This window comes from Hippichthys cyanospilos, chromosome 9 (genome assembly GCF_059441005.1).
Source record: "Hippichthys cyanospilos isolate Australia breed blue-spotted pipefish chromosome 9, RoL_Hcya_1.0, whole genome shotgun sequence".
In the NCBI taxonomy this organism is placed as follows: Eukaryota; Metazoa; Chordata; class Actinopteri; order Syngnathiformes; family Syngnathidae; genus Hippichthys; species Hippichthys cyanospilos.
In genome coordinates, this window is record NC_142377.1 from 16,649,687 (window position 1) to 16,670,412 (window position 20,726).

General features: G+C 37.9%; 2 protein-coding genes and 1 long non-coding RNA gene across 9 annotated transcripts in view; 2 read left to right on the forward strand and 1 right to left on the reverse strand.

Annotated features, from left to right (window-relative positions):
• The window catches only part of pcsk1 (proprotein convertase subtilisin/kexin type 1), a 14,892-nt gene extending 3,219 nt beyond the window's left edge, over nucleotides 1–11,673 (reverse strand). The window contains exons 1-12 of the mRNA XM_088423932.1: nucleotides 11,229–11,673; nucleotides 10,099–10,203; nucleotides 9,902–10,024; nucleotides 5,808–5,954; nucleotides 5,421–5,497; nucleotides 4,786–4,874; nucleotides 4,525–4,697; nucleotides 3,508–3,720; nucleotides 3,195–3,295; nucleotides 2,868–3,101; nucleotides 744–901; nucleotides 519–652 (exon numbers count right to left, since the gene is read on the reverse strand). Coding sequence (XP_088280058.1) covers nucleotides 519–652; nucleotides 744–901; nucleotides 2,868–3,101; nucleotides 3,195–3,295; nucleotides 3,508–3,720; nucleotides 4,525–4,697; nucleotides 4,786–4,874; nucleotides 5,421–5,497; nucleotides 5,808–5,954; nucleotides 9,902–10,024; nucleotides 10,099–10,203; nucleotides 11,229–11,417 — 1,743 coding nt within the window. The 5' untranslated portion in view covers nucleotides 11,418–11,673. The remainder of the gene's footprint in view (nucleotides 1–518; nucleotides 653–743; nucleotides 902–2,867; nucleotides 3,102–3,194; nucleotides 3,296–3,507; nucleotides 3,721–4,524; nucleotides 4,698–4,785; nucleotides 4,875–5,420; nucleotides 5,498–5,807; nucleotides 5,955–9,901; nucleotides 10,025–10,098; nucleotides 10,204–11,228) is intronic.
• The window catches only part of LOC148419158 (uncharacterized), a 23,971-nt gene extending 11,817 nt beyond the window's left edge, over nucleotides 1–12,154 (forward strand). Inside the window, exons 4-8 of one of the 2 annotated variants that reach the window (XR_015866640.1) lie at nucleotides 2,935–3,730; nucleotides 4,474–4,748; nucleotides 8,419–8,464; nucleotides 11,211–11,437; nucleotides 11,552–12,154. This is a non-coding gene — a long non-coding RNA (uncharacterized LOC148419158). Of the gene's footprint in view, nucleotides 1–2,934; nucleotides 3,731–4,473; nucleotides 4,749–8,418; nucleotides 8,465–11,210 lie in introns of both variants that reach the window. The other variant, XR_015866639.1, reaches the window with a different exon arrangement.
• A 3,913-nt stretch (nucleotides 12,155–16,067) lies between these two features.
• The window catches only part of cast (calpastatin), a 34,078-nt gene continuing 29,419 nt past the window's right edge, over nucleotides 16,068–20,726 (forward strand). For 3 of the 6 annotated variants that reach the window (XM_088423918.1, XM_088423923.1, XM_088423928.1), the window contains exon 1: nucleotides 16,068–16,142. In XM_088423918.1, the coding sequence (XP_088280044.1) occupies nucleotides 16,083–16,142 (60 nt within the window). In that variant the 5' untranslated portion in view covers nucleotides 16,068–16,082. Of the gene's footprint in view, nucleotides 16,143–16,517; nucleotides 16,736–20,726 lie in introns of those variants that run through there. The other 3 variants (XM_088423919.1, XM_088423924.1, XM_088423929.1) reach the window with 3 other exon arrangements.

A 20,726-nucleotide genomic window follows, 5' to 3' on the forward strand; every position in this document is an offset into this window, starting at 1 on the left:
GCACTGGTTTATTGTGTATGGAAAAGTCGCCAAATGCCACGAGAATCTGTAGATGAACCGCTGGGATGCCATTTCATGACATTGCTACGTTTCCTATAGCCTACCCATTGCGATTTTTTAAAAAGCTGTGGGACGCATCTTAAACTACTTGAAAATCACATCTTTTCAATTAAGCAGGTTCCGACGTTTTTAGGACGGACACAAGTGACATTTTTTGTATGTATTTTTAACCAATTTCTGCTGGATGAGTAGGGCAGCTCAAAAGATAAAGGCAAAAAAAAAAAAAAGGACAGTGGACACAAATGAATAGGCTTGTTCTCAGGAAGATATGCCAAAGAATAAAACAGTGCTGGATTCTGATTTTCAAAAGAAACGATCTGAAGCATGATCTGGTTTGGGTGCTATTTCCATTGTGTTGTGCAGAACAAGTTTCGTTTTTTTTTCTAGGTATAGTCGGTGGTGGTCAAGCAGGAAATGTCACCCAAAAATGTTTGTCACGACTTAAGGTCATAACTCACGGTGTCAGTTATCTTGAGGGTCCAAATACCAGAAGGGTCTTCACCCCATGTGTGGACAGACATGAAATCCCAGTTTCGAAAACCATTGGAGGATGTGTCACGTTCGCGCTCAGCTAGAAGTACAGTGGTGGTACCTGGAGAGAAGGAGAGAGAAAATGTTGCATAGAACTTATTTATTTCAGTCACATGGATTTCTGTGTGTGTACGCGTGTGCACGTGTCTCACCCGCTGGCGAAGTGAGTGTGATATGCAAATCGCCTCTCCGGGTGTATTCTATGCTGGCCTCCACCTGCACGTGCTCCAACGAGCCAATGGAGTTCTTCTGCCCCGCACAGGCTGTAGTTGGAATCTCTATGGTAGTCTCTCCTGCTGCCTTCAAATCCCTGTGGGATGCGTTAAAACAGCAGGGGAAATGAAAAGAAAAAAAAAAAAAAACACTCCATGGTGACAGAATGTGTCATATCCTCTAGGTACTTTCCTGATGTGTTCTAATTTTGGAGCAGCAGTCTTTAAATAACAACATTAGAGAACAATAACACAATAGGGACTGTACACACCGAACCATTGAATGACACATTGGAGGTATTATGAATATTACTAATACAAATTGAATTTGCAGTTACGCTTCTGTTCTTATTATATGTAAAATAAATATTAGAAAAGAAAAGCCCTAAAGCCAGTTGTGTTTGGAAAAATAGTTAATTCCAGAGGTGGGCAGGTTATCAGTATTGACAGACTGTCCGTTGGTCCCTCACAAGACTGAAAGAATGAAAGAAATGATTTCCATGTTCAAACTGGTGTACCATGAAGCATTGTCAGAAAATTAGACCAAAATCCTCCGGATTAAATACGTAGCAAAGTAATGGCGCAACCTGTGGTTGGTGCTATTGAGTCCCATAATCCACAACAAATTGGATTAAATGGATATTTGGTTATAATGTCATAATTTGCTGAGCGATCAGTGATGTCATTGATCTATTCCACAAATTATATTTCGTTATAAGATTTTGACGGACAACATTGTGCCTTTTATTTGCTCGAGTCTGACTATTCATAAACTGCCATATGGTAGTTCAAGGAATGTTTGCTGTATCGTTCTTTATTTGCAGTATTTACTTGCCTGCTGTAAGTCATTTAAATACACGATGGTAATATAGTTACAGTAAACCGTTGCATCTATTATTTCTGTCCGAAGTAGTTTTTGTTTCATCTGACTCAACTTTCATTTTATGTCTGCCCAGTTCTTCAATGCCTTCTATTGATTTTTTTTTTTACCTGTGCATCTGTCAGTTTTGAGAATAGCAAAAATGGATAAAACCATGCAAAAATGCTTAATTTTTCACATATTATGTGAATATTATTGGTGATACTGTACTCTAAAAAAATTAAACAAGCATATACAGTAGTACTGATTATTAAATAGACATATTGCTCCATCTTGTGATTGCATCAGCGATCAGTTATCAGATGTGGTCAGTCAAACTTGCTCCTTGTTTTTAGTATGATGTAAAACTCCGTTTCTTTTAAGGACAAAGGTCAAGGCTGCAGGCTGCTTGAGTTGAGTCTCTAATCCAAAAATAATTCCAAGCAGAAGATTTTGTTAAAAAAAATCCTCTCTGCTCCTGATACGAAGCCAATGCATTTGTGACCACTGTTGTGTCCATTTTGTCTTAGCAGGACTGCAAAGTTAATGACATGCCAACCAAACACATGAGACATCGCTGGAAAGGCCAAAGTGTCCTCTACTGAGTACACTGGGACTTGTCAAACAAATGTGTTAAGAATATAATGGAGATGAAAAACAAATGTTCACTATAGTGAAGAAAAACGAATAGGCTGTGTCTCAGAAAGACATGCTTGGCTGTTTTTCATTATTTACCAGTAATCAAATCATGTTTGTCAATTAGTAATTAACGTGACCTAGATTTGAAATGACCCCAGATGTCATGGTTGAAAAACAAAAACAAAAAGCTTTCCAATTCATGTTCATTGCACCAACAATGCTCTCTGGATTAAACCTCATTGTTACTGTCACGACTATTTTCAGTAAGCAACAGATGGTGTAAAATATCTTTGTTGACCCCAGAAAACTGTTTTTTTTTAACGGATTTTCGTATTACACAAGTCAAAAGTCATCTGAGTTTAGATGCAATTGGTCACGCATTTCATAGCTTCACATATTGCTACATGATCCTTGTTCACATTTGTAAATTGGAACATGCTACGCTCAAATTCAAAACTCAAGCTGGCCGAAAAACAGCACAATATATATTAGTGAAGAATAGATAGATAACAATATATATTAGTGGTGGATGGATGGATGGATGGATGGATGGATGGATGGCTTACCTGGGCTGAAAAGAGTCATCCCTCACGATGCATTGCTTTTTTTCTGGTACATGCTTCCATGTTGCAGGGTCAGCGAGGTCAACCAAAGCCTTGGCATTAAGAAGTCCAAAACCAAAGCGACTATTGACCATCAGTCCGGCTCCATTTCTTTTCCAACCTGGATTATTGGCCAAGGGATCAAACTCTGATGTCCAGACCACAATGTGCTGCAGGTCTCTCCAGGTTAAATCTGGACTGGGGGAAACAATGTAGATAAAGAGGCAAGTTTTAATAAGGAGTTTCAATGAACGTAAGTCTTCAATCGTCTACATTGACATGCTTACATACTTTTGCTCCAGTGCCAGGGCAAATATTCCAGCAGCGAGTGGGGCAGAGGCTGATGTGCCAGTGTGAGTCTGAGTGCACTCATTGTGTAGATCAGCACTGGTCTGGAGAAAAACAGACAAACAATTGAAACGAAATTCTTTTTTCAAACTCATTCACTGCCATTGACGATTATAGACGTCAAATTTCCAAAGTCAAAAATCTTATTGAATTGGACTGGCATGAATGAATTAAGGAATCCCTAGCGATGGTAAAGGTGTTTCAGTTGATGTTGTGCTAACCACCACCTCAGTGATCCAGTGCATGAACCACTCACAATTCTCTGGTCGGTGTAGTCTCCGCTGCTGTACGCTGTCGCCAGAGTGGAAGAGCACTTTTCAGCGTACCATGGAGACAAGCCCTGCTGGGAGGCACTGCTGATTGAGATAGTGTAGATACTATCTGTGTAGCCATCGCAGTCGCAGTTATCCCCCTGACGGCCGCCGTTACCTGATGCCCAAACAAAGATTGAGCCCTTCCCGCCTCGGCCCTGAAAAAAGGTGTGTTGGAGAGCAGTGAAGCGATAAGTGAGACATTTGCTTGGATTATATCCGGTATAGAAAAAAATGTTCACCCAACGCAGTCTGGCACTGTGTGAGAATTTTAAATTGTTCATCGAGGCAGCTGAGCATTTTGTTCAGGGGTGTCAAAAAAATGATGGATTGCAATCAATTTGTCACAGTTATCGTTAATGTATTTGAGGCTTTCTGTATGACATCAGATCATTTTTGTATGCATTTAGCTTCTTGCGTTTGAGTTGTTGGGAGTTGGAAAACAAAGGTAAATCACACCCTCAGGTGGACACTGATTAACTGTCATGTTTTGGCATAACCTGAAAAACTCCTGTTGCAGGTGAGAGGGCAGAAGGAAGACCTGAAAATGAGGATGCATGTGAAAGTTTTTGGTCTATTGTATGCTGAATTGGACTTTGAAAACTTTGATAACAGTAAAGTTATATTCTTTGTAAGAAAGAGCTTGCTTACTATAGAAGCAAGTTTAGCCTACCACATCAATGCAAAACACCCAGCTGCAACTGCAGCCACAGCTAACAATAGCAACGAAGATGCTAATATAGTGAGCCATAGCATAGCTCTTTGCCAACGTTAAACTTGAGAACACCCTGCTTGAAAACTCAAATTGAGGGTTTTTCTCAGAAATCTTCATGTGAGCTTGGAAAGATGAAATAGAATCTCTTGACACCACTTCTGTTGTTATTACTGCTTGTGTTCTGTTTGATACCCAGATAACAGATCCACAACTTTGACATCTTGCCAGCTCAGTACTCATGATTCACCTTCTGTATGCCGTACTCAAAGGCTTTTTGAGCCAGACGACCCGGACCTTCGACGGTCCTGCCATCGTCATTGGGTCCCCAGCTGGCACTGTAAATGTCCACATGCTCTGGATTGAAGCCAATGGAGCTGGCCTCAATGGCATCTGTCACAATCCCATCCAGCATACGAATGCCTGAGTGGAAAGAAGCAAAAAAAAAAAAAACGATGCTGAATGACAAGTAAGGTGCTTAGTCTTTGGGTTCCTCTTCCTCCTCTTTTACCTCCAACTTTGGAATTGAAGGCCACCCCAACACCACATTTATTGTTGTCTGCTTGCATGGCGATCTCACCGGCACACCTGGTCCCATGCCTGAAAGACAAGATCCACAAGATGTGGTGCAATCAAACTTGATGCCTTTTATTTTAAAATAGTGTACTCTCGAGCAGAAGTTCTCAAATTGGGGTACAAGTACCCCTATGGGTGGATGACGGTAGGTGAGTTGGATTTTGACAGGAATAGAATGTGTTCTTTTCAAATTAAGAGTAAATCAATTGGAACACAAAGACCAAATTGCATTACAGTTTGTTACTGTAAGTTTTATACAGATGTAGATTGTTATTAAGTGACAATTTTCCGGCAGATGTGCCAGAAAAAAAACATATGGTGTTCCATGTTTTATCTTCTAGTGTTGCAGAATAAAATAAACCTTGAAGGTATCACTCCAAAATGTAGTTCCGAAGTTTAATTAATCAGACAGTGATGATAGAGCCTCTGTTTTTCATTTTTGAAAAACATTTTGTGTGGGGGTTTTTTTTGCGCTGGGGTGTACTTGACAGAAAAAAAAATATTTTACAGGGGATAGATAGCTAAATTGAATGTGTTTGGAGAATCTTTCTTAAATTCTCTAGAACATACTTGTTTTCATTGGTGGCGTCATATCTGGGGAACGGGTCAGCGTCATTGTCATTGAAGTCATAGCTGGCTGCTGCATCCTTTAATAAAAAAAAAAAAAAAAAAAAAAAAAGAGAGGTAAATGGTAGCGGCTTGGGCTATAAAATGGAGGCATCTTGTTGAGGGTCAATGCATATGTCGCTTTTCACTCCAAATTTCTATTCATTGCGGTGGTGAGACTGCTGGAAGAATAGAAGAAGAATGTCTCCTCAAACAGCGAAGCCTTTTACAGAAAATTAGCGCTAAATCGAGGCATAAAATGCCTTTGCATTGCAAGGTGTCACCACCAGCGTTGCTGTGGAAACAGCAGAATGAGACGACGGGGCCGTCTCCATGGAAACGCTATCTTACGTAGTTGGAGTAGATGTCTGTGTGGTTCCACTCCAGTCCGTCATCCAGAACGGTGATGACCACTCCTTTGCCTGTGATGCCCTTCTGCCACACCGGGATCACGTGCAGGTCCAGCTTAGGCAGGGACGAGGACGTGCGCGTGTCTTGCTGCATGTGAGACGGGGACGAAAAGTCAACGGTTGTGTCCTGCATCCTAATTGGCTCTTTAAATCTTATCATGTGTTGTAAAAGGTTAGCTTATTAAAGCTATTCAGCTTCATCTGATGACATTTATTCCACTTTTTTTTGGTCAAGTCCACTTGTTGGGGTGCTATGAAGCTTTTGTGTTGTCCAGCGCCTGATTCAGTTAACGCTCAAGTGTGTTTTGCAAACGCCGAACCTTTTTATTTGTCTTATTTAGAAAATCTCTTCTAAAACCATGATGTATTTTTCAGGGGAAATACTGATACTTATTATGGTAGTCAAGGAGCAATATTTAATATTCAAAGGAACAATATTTGGAGTCGAAACTCATTTCTAGTAAAAGGGAAAATATGCTGATAATAAAAAACATATGCTGATAATCTGTCTATCCCTGATTAAAAAAATATCTAGTGATGATGAAATAAAATGAGTCTGAAGGCCTCATTCTAAATTGTGATGCGATGATTAATCAAGACCCAATCTATAATCAAATCCATCAATTATTTTTGCTAATCGGTTATTTAGAAGCCTAAAATTGTTCAAATCCTTAGAATTTTTCCATCAACAGTAAATATTCTCAGATTTCTTTAGTCTTCTCTGAAAGCAGATTGATTACCATTGTATTGATACTAAAAATAAAAAAAAAGTTTTTTAAGATTCAAGAATGTTATTGTCATAGGCATAGTAACATCACACAATGAAATTCTTATTCTGTTCACTTCCCTGAGCAGACTACATTCCATAATCGAGCAAATAATAAGGTAGGCAACAAAACAAAACAAAAAAAAACAGTATTAGTACAAAATCGCCTTTTCCTTTAGAAAGCAATGTTTAGCATTGTAGCTAACATATAGACAAAACTGATTATAGAGATTTTTGTGCTGCCAGTTGTCCTGTTTTTAATGGAAATCAAATGAAAACATATTTTTATAAAACCAACACTGCAGAACGCCACCGCAGCATATGACTCATTCTATCATCCTTTTTAACACTTTCCTCATCTCCTGAATAGCTTCCCTTTTTGAAACCCCATCTATTCACCGGCAATGTATTTCGTTTGGACAGAGTGCAGTGGGGTCCGCTGTAAATATTTGCTTTTAATATCGAACGCTTGCTTTGTTGAAACATGAACCAACATGTATACATTTCTGAGTCAAAGCAGCAGCACACAGAACACGGAGCCATGCAGGCAGGCAATGAGTCACACCCTGATTCAATTTTCAGGCAAAGCATCTCACTCACCCCCCCCCCCCCCCCTCCCCTGTCACACGCGTGGCTCCGCCCCCTCTAATGTAAGCAAACATCACATCTGCTAGCGTCACCATGCTCTGACCTGTCGCTCCTTCATTGGCTCTTCATTTAATCAGTGCTTCTCTTCACTCACAAACGCACACACATGATATTGGAACCAATTTCGCTTTACTTGTGTTTTCGTGGATGACTCACACTGCTTTAAATGAAAGTATGGAACGTTAACTCATTCCATCCCAAAGACATATTTTTTACATTTCAATTTGTTCAATTCCAGATGTTTATGTATGTGTATATATATATATATATATATATATATATATATATATATATATATATATATATATATATATATATATATATATATATATATATATATATATATATATATATATATATATATGTATATATATATGTATGTGTATATATATATGTATGTGTATATATATATATATATATATATATATATATATATATATATATATATGTATATATATATGTATATATATATGTATATATATATATGTATATATATATGTATATATATATGTATATATATATATATATACACATACATATATATATACATATATATATATATATATATATATATATATATATATATATATATATATATATATATATATATATATATATCCTGTATATATATTATTTTTATTTTTTTCAAGTGTTTAGTTCAAATAGGATTAAAAAAATGGTTGGTACAAAATGAATTAGAAACTAAAATCATTCAAATTTGGTACTCAAAGTACTGTAATCAATTTTCCCATTGATTTTTTTTTTATATCATCAAAGGAAAAAAATCTAAGGAATTTCCATTATTTTTAACATAATACCACAAGGGTTAAGGTGCTCAATTACCTCAGTGCTAAGATATCTACGGTAATTGATTATCATAGTGCTTAATTTCCTAAAATATTCAATTACTTTTGTATTTATTTCATTTACCTTTTTTAAAGCCTCCAAGCACTTGTAACAATTACATAAATAAATACTTGGGATATCATTTCTTCACTCATTAAATATACATAAACACACATCTTGGGATTGAATGAGTTAAGCATCATTTTAAGGGAGTTATTTTCTCATGTTAAAAATGAAGTGAACATGTTTTCGTAATCTCTGCATTTGTGTGACTCATATTCACTCATTGCAGATAAGAAGAAGCGGTAGACGAGTGAACGCTTTCAAATCGCTGTGAGGTAATACACATTTCCCATAAATGTTTACAAGCTAATAAACTCAGCGCTGGGTTTCCCGTGATGTGATCCCATCCGATATGCCGTTTATGTGTTGATCATGGATTAACGTGAGTAAAGGCCTCACCGTCCAAAAGGGTCAAGGCAAGGACAGGATACAGTGAACATGTTAGGGCTGTGAAACTCGCCTGTTGTTTGTTCCAGCACACGGCCTGAATGGGCCAAAAATCCCATTCGGGATAAATTGAGATTTAATGCATTGTGCTCTGCTTTGCTTCATCCTGTTGGATTATATTCCGTGCAACACACTCATCCCCACTGGGACAGCGGGACCAATTAAGCAAATAGCGCTTACGGCCAAAACGCCATCTTTTATTGTTTTGCATTTTTGTTTGTTCTGTCTGTCACTAAACACCAGGAACATATCTGAACAAAGATACATTCGCTCTTAAAACAGTTGAGCCAAAAAAGAGCCGCAGCCAACGCATTTTTTATTCAACTTAAATTTGAAGTTTATTTCATCACAATTTTTGTCTTATGCGTTTAACCTCCATAAATACATTTAGTTAAATAAGTTACCCATAAAACAGCCCAAATATTTATTTATTTATTTATTTATTTTTTATTTGCAGGAAGGCCGAAAACAATGGTTTTGATCAAAACAGTTGGTTTGTTTATTTAACCAAAATTTGGGGGCCTAAATAAAATAAAGGGTTAACTCCCACATACAACTTTTTAGGTTATTTGTTTACTCTATAAAAGTTTTTTCAAATGAATATCCCAGAAAACAACCCCCGCTTAAAAAAGAGTAAAAAAAAAAATGTCACAAACAACCCCCAAATCAGTTTTTTTTTTGTTTTAGTAAACAACTTCCCCAAATTGTTTTGCTTAAAAAAATGGGTGTTTAGTGATTCATTCATTTGACTTTAATTAAATAAGCCCCCCCCCCCCCCCCCCCCCCAAATTTTTTATTTAACCAACCTAAAATTGGGTTATTTACCTAACCCATAAAATTGGGTTAATTAAATAACACATAAAACAACCCCCGATTTGTTTTTGTTTTGCAAAAAAGGCCCAAAACCTTAGTTATTTTGACCAAAAATTGGTGGTTTTCATGGGTTAAATGAATCACCCCTAAATACATTTGACCCAACCTTTGACGTTATTCATTTAACTCATCAAGTTGGGTCAAATAAAGAACCCAATAAGTTATTTATTTAGGCCAAAAAAATTGGGTTAAATAAATAAACCAAACATGTTTTCTGTTAAAGAGTGAAGATCATTTATCTGAAGCAACTTTTGGAGGTTAATAAAGCATAGATGATCAACCAAGTAGCTAGCTGGGTCAGTAGCTTTTTTTTTTTTTTTTTTACCCAAATTTGGGTAATTTTTCATCCAAGTGTTTTCAGGGTATCATTTCTAGCATTCTCGCAGACTCACCAGGTACCATTGCTGGTTCCACATGGGATCATCAAACAACTTGTCCGCCGGGCAATCCCTGCACCGTCCCAGGGATGCTCGCTTGCTACGCCTTTTCTCATACTGCTGCTCGGCCCACACCACCTACCGAGACAAACCAAATGGCTTTTGAGTTCAAGGTGGGACAGAATAAACAAGACGCGTTCAGCTGAACTCACCCGATCATCCTCCGACAGCTGCCTGGTGACGTGCGAGGCGCTTCGCCTCATCCTCCGGGGGTGTTTGCGATGTCTGAACAAGAAATGGTCCTTCAGGGCCCCAATCTACAGAGAAGATGAAAACGTCCTTCAGAGAGCCAGCCGAGTCGTTTGTTTCCACAGTTGTGTCCATTTTGTCTCGGCAAGGCGGGCATCCAAACATGAGACATGATTGTAAAGGCCAGGATGAGCACAGTAGGACACGCCAAGGTAGTGCCAATGATTCAAAAGATATAGACCAAAGACAAATGTCCACCACAGGGGACACAAACTAATTGGATGCCTCTCATGTTTGTCATCAAATTGAATCTGTCGGTGAATAAAAAGGGCGTTTATGTTTGGCTTTGATTATTTATTTAAGTGTTTCCACAAACATTTTTGCAAAATATGGGTCCCTGACTCCAAAAAGCTTGAGAACCCAGCCTATTCATTTGTGTCCACTGTGGTGGACACTTGTTTTTGGTCTGTATAGTTTGACTCATTCAAGCTACCCTACTAAGTGGTAGTTTATTGGCATTTCCTATGATGCCTCATGTGTCTGGGTGCGATGCAATTCACTTTTATGTCTTGCTAGGACAAAATGGACACCACAGAACTTGTAGAGATGATAAGCCATAAAATTCATCTTTGAGCTCAGGTTTCATTTTGGATCTCATATGACTATTTGTGTTGCTAACATTGTGTGAATGTCACTTTACAAATAGTGTTGTAAATACACATTTTAAAATCATATCAAAAAAGAATGATGGAAAATGCCTGTGACTTACGACTTGGTCTGATGCAAAGGTTTGAGATGTCACTGCAGCAGATGTTTCATACATGCACTGGCCGCGACAGGCAGTTTTTATGTGTTTGCATAAGCAAAGAAATTTTGGACAACACTATCATTTAGCAGCTGAATGTTTTGTACCGTTGGACAATTGTAAAAGCTGGTATTACTCATTGTAATGAAATAAAAAGCAGAATAACAATAGGCTACTCTTCAACATCGCCTTTTGAAAATGTCCCATTGTGAGTGAATGAATGAACAACACTGAAAATCTGCGGGTTTTTTTTTTTTCTCTCTCTCCCAGGAAGCGTGTGGTGGATACCTGTCGGACCAGTTGGTAGTCGAGCTCCCGGGCGATCTCGGCCGCCGCATCCAGCCCACCCGGAATCTCGACGGCCCATTCGTTCAGATATTGTCTGTCCACGGAAGGCGAGCCCGGCGAGCGCGGAATCACGGACGAGAGGACGGCGAGAAAACAACACATCACAGCCGAACGACATCTCAATTCCATTTCAGAGAAAATTCAACCAGGTGAGAAAAAGAAATCGCACGGCGCAGGTTGGATGTTGCTGGGAAAAAACAGCTGTTAAATCGGATGATTTGGTGATGTCCAATTCTTCTTTCCTACGGTGCAAATGGATGGAGGGAGGAAAAAAAACCTGCGCGTTCTTGCTCCGTCAAGGAAACACTTGGCGAATGATGTGTGTGTGCGCGTGTGCGGTCACGACCAGGAGCATGTGTTCACACGTCAAATTACACTTGCGATGACGTCAATTCACCGTCTACCTTCAGTGAAGTAAGCGAGTTCGCGTCCCTCGAGGAAGAAAGTGGGAGGGGGACGGACGGGAGACGAGCCTAAAAATATCCCGAGCCGAGAAGAAAGAAGCCATGTAATAAAATAGAAATCTTTGACGATCTGACAGAAAATAAATTAGTATTTTTTCAAGATGCGTTCACCTGCAATCCAAATCTGTGTGAATCTTTCGAAAGTTTTGTGTAAAATGACAAATTATCGCTTTTGAAAAAGAGGTGGATTAACGGTTCAGCACAACGGACAGTTCCATGTCCTCTGTTGTATTCTCACTGAGGCGTGGTGCGATATTAACCAAGACCGAGCAGGAAGTGCTATTCATCACACAGTAAATTTATAGAGTACACATGTATGCTGCTCTAAAAGACTAAAGAGAGTCAAATTTACATTTTAAATGAACTCTGAATGTTTTCATCTCCCCCAAGTGTAAATGCTACTTTTATATGTGACTGTCTTCTAACTGGAATCAATTTTTAGTATAAAATGTACTCCATAAAACTTACCGTGCTTTACATTATTAAATACTGTCCTGTACTTGAATTACATTACAGTGTTCCCTGTTATATCGCAGTTCTGTTTTCGCGCCTTCATTCTATCGCAGATTTTCATTTATGACCAATTTTTCTTCATTTCACTTCAGAGCAATCAAAAAATGAAAGAAAAAAAATCATTTATAAAAAAAATACTAATACTACGTGTTTGGTCAGTAATCCATATTACTGATTTTAATTCATTTTAATTTTTGCAGCAATGACAGTGGTGTCAAAAAACTCGCACTATAACCTCCAGTGACCATGAAAGGTAAAGAAATCCGAGAATAATTCCAGATGAAAGACAAACATCTGGACAATTAGATCAATTCATTACAAATTTTCAATTAATCTGTTATTTTCTAACCTCTTGACATAACTAAAACTAATTATTGATCATTTTGGTTAGTTGCTTTATCCTTCCACCTTTAGTGTCAACTGACAGGTATGCAGTTGTTTTACTTTCATTGTAGATAGATGATGTTCTTATTTCGCATGAAATTTAAAAACAAGATGGAAGAAAACTTCTGAACAGCTGTCATCCTCATTGTTGCAATACAAGACGTCAATTTTCGCTTTATCTGACAATATCTTTGCATCAATTGGCGATGTCTGTCAGATGGAAGAGGAAGTAAGCTCTACTAATAATGAGGATGCTGCGGACATACAATGGAGGATGGAGTCAATGTGAGACTAGCTGTGTAGCGAGAGCAAACATCTGGCTCACGAGGGCACGGTTTGAAAAAAAAAAGCCTCTTGTTGTAATTGACATGTACAAAACAAGACAAAGGACGAAGACGTGGTTTCAACAGAGCGAGCTTCTCAATCACTGTGAATGAGACGTGTGAGCACTCATTCTGACTCATTAGCTATGCTCATCTGCTCGTGGGCAAACATCTTGGCTGCAATAATCCACCTTTACCTAGCAACAATTGTTTGCTTTGAGAGGAGGCAATACACATGGTGAAAAACCCTCAGAAAACCACAGCAAGACTGGCGGTGGCATTTGCAGCGGTATCATCGATTACGGCCTCCATCTTCCAGCCTGATGAGTATGTGTGCGTTCCTTTCACAATAATGCATTCAAACCACTTATCTGGCTTCTCCCTTGACCACTCATGGAGCAAAATCATCTGATGAGGTCAAAGGTGTGACCGCTTTTCATCCACTAAGTATTCTTTCCCGTTCTGAGACAGCTTACCGCTTACGGATGACGCACATGAAACTGCGGGGACTCGGGAAGAGTCAACTCGGTCAACTGTAATGCACACGAAATCAATGAGATGTAGAAAATGCGAGGAAAGACTTCAGGCATACTTCCTGCACCTTGTGCCATTTTATTATAGTCTTGGGTAGACTGTAAATTGTCTCGAGATGTAAATGATTGTTTATTGTGTGCCTTGTGATTAGCTGGCAGCCAGTCTTGCCAATCCTAATGAAAAAAATCGACCAGGTCGGGTAAGTTGACTTTGCAAATCGGTTGACCCCCCTCAAAAAATGTTTGCCCCTCCATTTTCTACACAGACTTTTCATGAAGACATACGCAGCGTTATAATGGTGACAAGGGAGAAAGAGGGTCACATGTTTGGGATCATTTCCAATGATAAAAAATAGCGACAAAATAGTATTTTAATGACTGTATTGTAAAATGCCAATGAAATGCCACAGGAATACTTGAGGGGGAAAAATATACAACGACTGTGTTAACAGACTGCATGACTTTGTTGCTCGTTTCAGTACACCACCTACTCGTTCGCTTAAAACACTAAACTAGTTAGCAGGCTTTCATTTAGGATAATAGCACAAAAAAATTACTTACTCAAAACCTCAATGGCTCTATCCTCCGAGAAAAGAACCTGTGACTTCCAACAATCAAGCAAACAATAATGGCTCGTTTTTTTTTTGACCATTAGATGGCACTCAAGTATTAAATGTGCCTAGTCTGCTCATCAAGAAGAAAAGGAAGAAGAATCTCATGATAGCTGACAGGCAGCTCTACGCTCATATTTTTACACATTAATATTGTTGATGCACTGTCTCTATGCAACCTTAAGGACATTATCACATGTGTAATGTATATATAACATTATATATTTTTGAACTAAATGACAGTGTTTGTTGACCGTAATGCTAATTACTAAAATGCTAATGCTAATCTACTAACCTTTTAGCATAGTCACATTTTATTTCTCCCAAAAAATATATGTATAGAAGATAATAAATAGTTATAGACATTTATTTAAACTATATATTTTTCAAAAATCCTGAAAAAAAGTAGATTATTAAAAACAAGGATTTAGGGGCAGTGTCGGTTGCATGATTATTCAAGAAAATCAAGAGAATAATTGATTTAAAAACAATTAATAATAACAGCCTTAATAGAAGCATTTTGCTAACACTGATAATTTAAGGCATCTCACATTTTTGATAAAGGTATAATAAAATTTGCTAAGCACTGGAAATGTGACATGGTGGGGAAAAAAGGCAACATTTCAAAATTAGTTTCTGTTCTCTGTCGTCATAGCTGCACAATGTTGTACAAATGTCATCTGTCATTGCTAGATGGAGCGAAAATGTCAATGTGATGACATCAAGATGGCATATAGAAAAAGGAAATGAGACAGATATGACACAAAGCAAATAGTTATCAACAATTGTTGATGTTTTTTATGACACCGTATATGCATATAAATTATTCTTATAATTGACATTGTTTAATGCTAAAATTTAAGTTGGGGTTCAAATTTAATTACTTTTTGTGAAATATTTGGCTGCTGGGTCTGAAAATGACACCCATTTTCTGTGGCACTTGTTTTCTGGAAATGATTTGGTCGATAATTAATGTGACTTGATTTTTTTTAACTGATATTATAGTTTTTTACCAGTTTTAATAAGCTTTAAATAAAAAGCTTTACAGGCTTTAAATAAAAATGTATAATTTGGTGACACTTTAAACAAATTAGAATAAATTTCAAGGAACGTTTTTACTTTACTTGTTGTTTTCCAGAAAACGTATATTTTTTTTATAATGGATGGATGGATCTTTTTGTTATTGTTTTTATGTCAGTTATAATTTTTTTAGATCGTTCCACTAGAGGGCAGCAGTGAATGACTGCTGCTCAGCGTCAGCGGTGGAAACATGATGACGCAACCGATGACTCATCTCGTCCACTGGTTTGGGGCGTGTTATGTAAATAGTTTGTTGGGAAGGTTTTTAAAAGATACCACACCATTCAGTTTGTACCTGCTGTTAAACGCACCCAAAGACAGTTGTTTGGTTTTGAATAGGCGACGCATTGTTGTGGTTTTGCCGATTACGTGAGTGAATTTGAACCAAGAATGTAAAAAGACAAACTGATTTTTTAAATCACCAAATTGTTGTTATATTTTGTTCAATCGTCAAATTAGAGCGCTATTTTTAAATTATTATTATGAATTCATTTATTTGAATCATCTCAAGATGTTTTAGAACAGTTTCACGTGTTTCGCAAAGCTGTTCTTTTTTTTTGAAGGGGGGTTTGTGGGTGTGTCCAATAACATTGGCGATGCTTTATTTTAACCCTCCCCCGCAGAAACAATGTGCTTTACACACAATATGTCGTCAAATAACGTAATTTACGCTTTATAAAAGTCCAACCATCTTTCTTTCCACACACGCGTTAACATAGAAACACAAAAACTTTCTGCTCTCGGTAAAACATCCTAAACCATAAAGTCTGACAAAAGCGGTGCCAGCGGGAGGGGCAACTTTTTATTCGGCTTCAAGGGACTCTCCTTTGTCCACTTTTTTTTCCAGCGCGTGCGAGACGTCGAATCACTCACATTTGTTCTCAAGATGCCACACAAGAGGAAAAACCACCACGGCCACCACAAGCACGCGACGGCCACAAACGAGGTGAGAAATGATGACATTTTGGAGGAATATGCAAACGCATCTTTTCTTCAAGTGATGCGCCTTTGTTGCGTGATTGTCGTTCGTGATAACTCGGAACGCATTTTTAACTCGTCTTTTCTGTGGAAATCGCATCCTGCTGTATTGCACAACTGCAGCTGCATTCATGCATGCAACCGTGTCAGGATGTGCAGCCCACTTTCTTTGGAAGTACAGTGAACACTACCGGTTACAGTGAAGTGATGAAAGTGAGGGGTGGTGCATAAAACACACACATACACACGCGCACGTACACAGGTCGACAATTGTTCTCCGGGAGGGAAATAGACTGCTGGGAACGAAAAAAAAAGGAATTTGATGTGACTGCTTGGGCAGTGAGTCAAAATCGGCAACAACAGCACAGACAACTTGGTGTGTTAATTGTCGACTGTTTGCTGGGAGTGGCACACGCACGTTTCAGTGTGGCATGAGAAAGATAGTGTATTGTAAGGAAGTTAAGTCCACCAAGCCTTCTCGAGCTTCGTGACGGTTTATTTCCAGTTGTGGGTTTCTCCTCTTCATCCCTGATGGCGTACGCAGCCTACTACTACTCTATTGTAAGTACCTTGAACCGAATTTCTTGCTTTGCAAGCGTGACAGTTTGTTAACTCTTAAATGAATGTCTCGGGATTCTGCAATCACAGGAAGCAGTCAGGTTGTAAATCTGTTGATTGCCATCGCAACGCAACTCAAATTTGTTTACATTTTTTGAGTTGCATATCATCCTGTTTCTTTCTGACGGCCTTCCAAAAATGTGACGTTCAAGTGTCAGTTAGTTTCTGGCTCAGACTTTTTAATCAACTTAAAAACAGACTTAACTGCGTGTTTAGTAAGTCAGCGAATCAAGTCAAATGATCTGACGTTAAATGAATAACCAAGGAGAACAATGGGTTGAAAACAACATCCTGTCGTCCCCCCCGAATTCATTCCCTTACATTGTGTTTCCAAACAATAACTCCCCAGGATATTTCTGAATTGCAGTTTTTGGGGTGTTCCCTAATTTTGAGTTTTTAGTCTTGGAAGTGAAAGTATGGACATTTTGCAAACAAAACAGATAAAGATCTAGCCAATATTGGTTTTGACACAATATAAGGTTATAATACAGCCATCACATACTCCAGAAATGTTTTGTAATGCACTTGTTCTCCAATCTCAAGTGCTAATGACAGTCATGTCAGAATGCTGTGCGTATACGGCTGCCATTTATCATTGGGATGCATTGAAGACCACCCCAGTTTGTGAAAATCAATGAATGCATTTAGTATCAATGCCTTCCTTGAACTAATGCACAATGTACATGGATAAATGAAGCTTCATGAAGCACTCGTAATGTTTTTTTGACTCCTCTTGATTTGAAGATGCTGTGGAAATTTCCACAGCATCATTAAACCAAGAACGCCATCTAGAAAAGTAAAAAAAAAAAAGTATATGTATCACAAGTGCTTCATGAATCTTCATTTTCTCACATTACTAGTCTCCGATACCGCTACCAAACTTTCCAGTAGAACCATATTGGCCGTATGGACATACTTTAAGGCAGGGGTCACCAATGTGGTGCCCGCAGGCACTGGGTAGTGTACTAGCTTGATGCTAACATCACACGTCTTAGCATATCTTTGCACAGACGTTACAGAGATGCCTCACCTACAAACGGAGCTTGCAACAACACTTGAATGTACATGCAGCATTCTCCTCTTTTTGGGAAGGAGTGTCCTATAGCTCTCACCTGTAATTCCGGCACATCTCGCTCTCTTGACCTCTGTTAACCTCATGTTGCAGGCTGATGTGGTACTACTCTGATGGCGAGCAATTTTATATTTAGGCTTACTAGTACTGGGATAAAAATCCTCATAGTTTAAAGGGGAAGTCAATTTGAACGTTTTTTTTTCCCTAAATATGTTCAGTGCACTGCCGTGTGTCTAAAAACACTATTCAGATTAATATTGTGTTGTATTGTGTGCTCTTGCCTGAAAATGACATCACAATGGCTCAGGGCTCAGGTAATGACCAATCACAGCTCAACTATTTCATGACATAGGTCATGTGATGTTCGCAAGCTGAGCCATGATTGGTTGCTACTTAAGCTCTAAGCAACTGTGATGTCCTTTTCAGGTGACCGCCTGTGGCATATATATATATATATATATATATATATATATATATATATATATATATATATATATATATATATATATATATATATATATATATATATATATAAACACTGTTCACTGTATTGAGATCTACAAAAACTACTTTCTCACCACAATTATTTCCTACCTATTCATCCCTTATTCACCTAGCCGTCATCAATCCATCCATCTCTCTTTTTCAGATCAGGAAATGAGGACACAATGAATCCTTAAGCGTGCATGATGTTCAATCTGTTTGTCTCCCCCTGCTGCCGAAAGCAATCACGCGTAAGATCTTGCTTGACAAATGCTACTTCCTCAAATAACAGGCGTGTCCCTTTCTTTAGCTGAGTGAGTATTTTGGCTTCTCTGCTCAGTTTGACTCTTTTATACTTGCATCATGCCCACTGGATCGTAGGCATTAAAAAAAAAATCACATTTTTCAGCTTCTGAAAGAATTCCAGCATCGGTCTGTGATTTATACTGTTGTTGCAAAATTAACATTAGTGCAGCTTCTATTTGAGTGAAGTCTTGAGTGAGTTATTGAAACACCCATAACTATTCAGACATGACAAAATTGAATGTACTCTGGGAATGACACACCCATCCTCAGAGAATGCCAAAAGCATGAAGTCGTTGATATTTGCTCAGCAGAGTCGTGTTGACAAAATTGATGTCTTTTAATGAAAACACTATGAAAGAATGCAATTGATGACAATTGATGTCAACTATGGGATGTCAACGCTAACTATAGTCTGTCAGAATGCTTGAAAATGGCTGGTAGATTCTTTGTTTTTTTTTAAACGGCTGGCATTAAAAAAGATAAAGATGCGTGCTTCGATTGCTTTTGTGTTGCATTTCTTCAAATAGAGGCGTATTAACACGTTTTAATTTTATAAAACCCTCTCGACTAGGGCTGCACGATTATGACTAAAATAATAAGCGCAATTATTTTGGTTAGTCTTGAAATCACGATTATTAATCACAATTATTCATCGTGATTGTTCAAACGTGTATTTATTGCCCTTTTTTCTGATTCTTACAAATAATAATAATAAATTCATATAAATAAATACAGTAAATAATAATTAATGACAAAAAACTTGGCACAAAGGGCAACACAGCTAATTTACTCACTGAGTGAAAACCAATGAAAAAAATGAAGGCTACATAGAACCAAGGACATTATTTACTTTTAAGCAAATTTTAATCAATAAAGCAGTCAAAATGTCATGACTTGTGGTGTAGCTGACTTTTTAGATGTTAATATCGGGGATCAACTTAAATAATCGTGGGAGACAATATCGTGAGCGATTAAAAATCGATTAATTGTGCATTCCTACTCTCAACCTGATGCTATACAGTGCAATACTTGTTATTGCTTCTCTGACATTTTCACAACTTCAGCTAGTGATGGGAAAATGAAAGAATGAATGACATTTTTTTTTAATGAAGCTTCATTTCTCAGTCACTAGTTTCAACCAATATAAAGAGACATTATTTCTTTGAAGGAATATGTTTATGTCGGATTGGATTTGATGTAATATAGATAATATAGTCACTATAGGAGTAACTGAAGCAAGTGTTTCCAATTTTAAACAATGTTCAGTTTTTAAACATTAATCGAATCCTTTTTCTGACACTTCATGAATAAAGTAAAATACAAAGATCTCATCTTTGTCCTGACTTTATCCTGGGCCAATCAGATAAATGAGACTATAGATTTTATGTTATTTTATTTCATTATCTTTCACAGTAAGAAAGATTGCCACTGCTGTGGACTGTTGATCTAAAAAGTCTGCACATCCCAATTCAGATACTCTGTTTTTGGAAACATTCAGGAAAAGGAATCACCAGATTGAATCGAAAGTGTCTTTAATGCTCACAATGCATTTATTGCATCTTCACATGCAACTCTGATCTCATTAGTACATGACTGTGGAGCCTTTTTATTCAAGTTGATGACACAGACTAATTACTGTGTTTGTATTGTTTCCCATGGTGCATCAGCAAGTTGGACAGGCTGTGTGGGTTGCGACTTGACTTGACATTGCCGATAGTGTCTGCACGACAAGGAACGTGTCATGCACAGCGTGTGTAAAGGAAGACAAATAGGTTGTAACGTGACATGTCGTGTTTGTTACATGCCTTTTTGAAAAACTGAGATTAGTTAGTCGACATGGCCTTTGTGGACACGTTGCTTATGCAATACATTGCCATATTCAATCATTTGATTCGGTATGTTGTATGTAACGTTTTTTTTTGTTTGTTTGTTTTTTTGCACCTAAATAGCTGTTGATATACATCACAAAAGTATTCCGGCAGGGATTTCGCCACCCTGCGGCTCAAGTTCCCGCTACAAATATGTCACATGGTGCAATGACACTCATTTATATTTGGCACCCCTAAGACATTA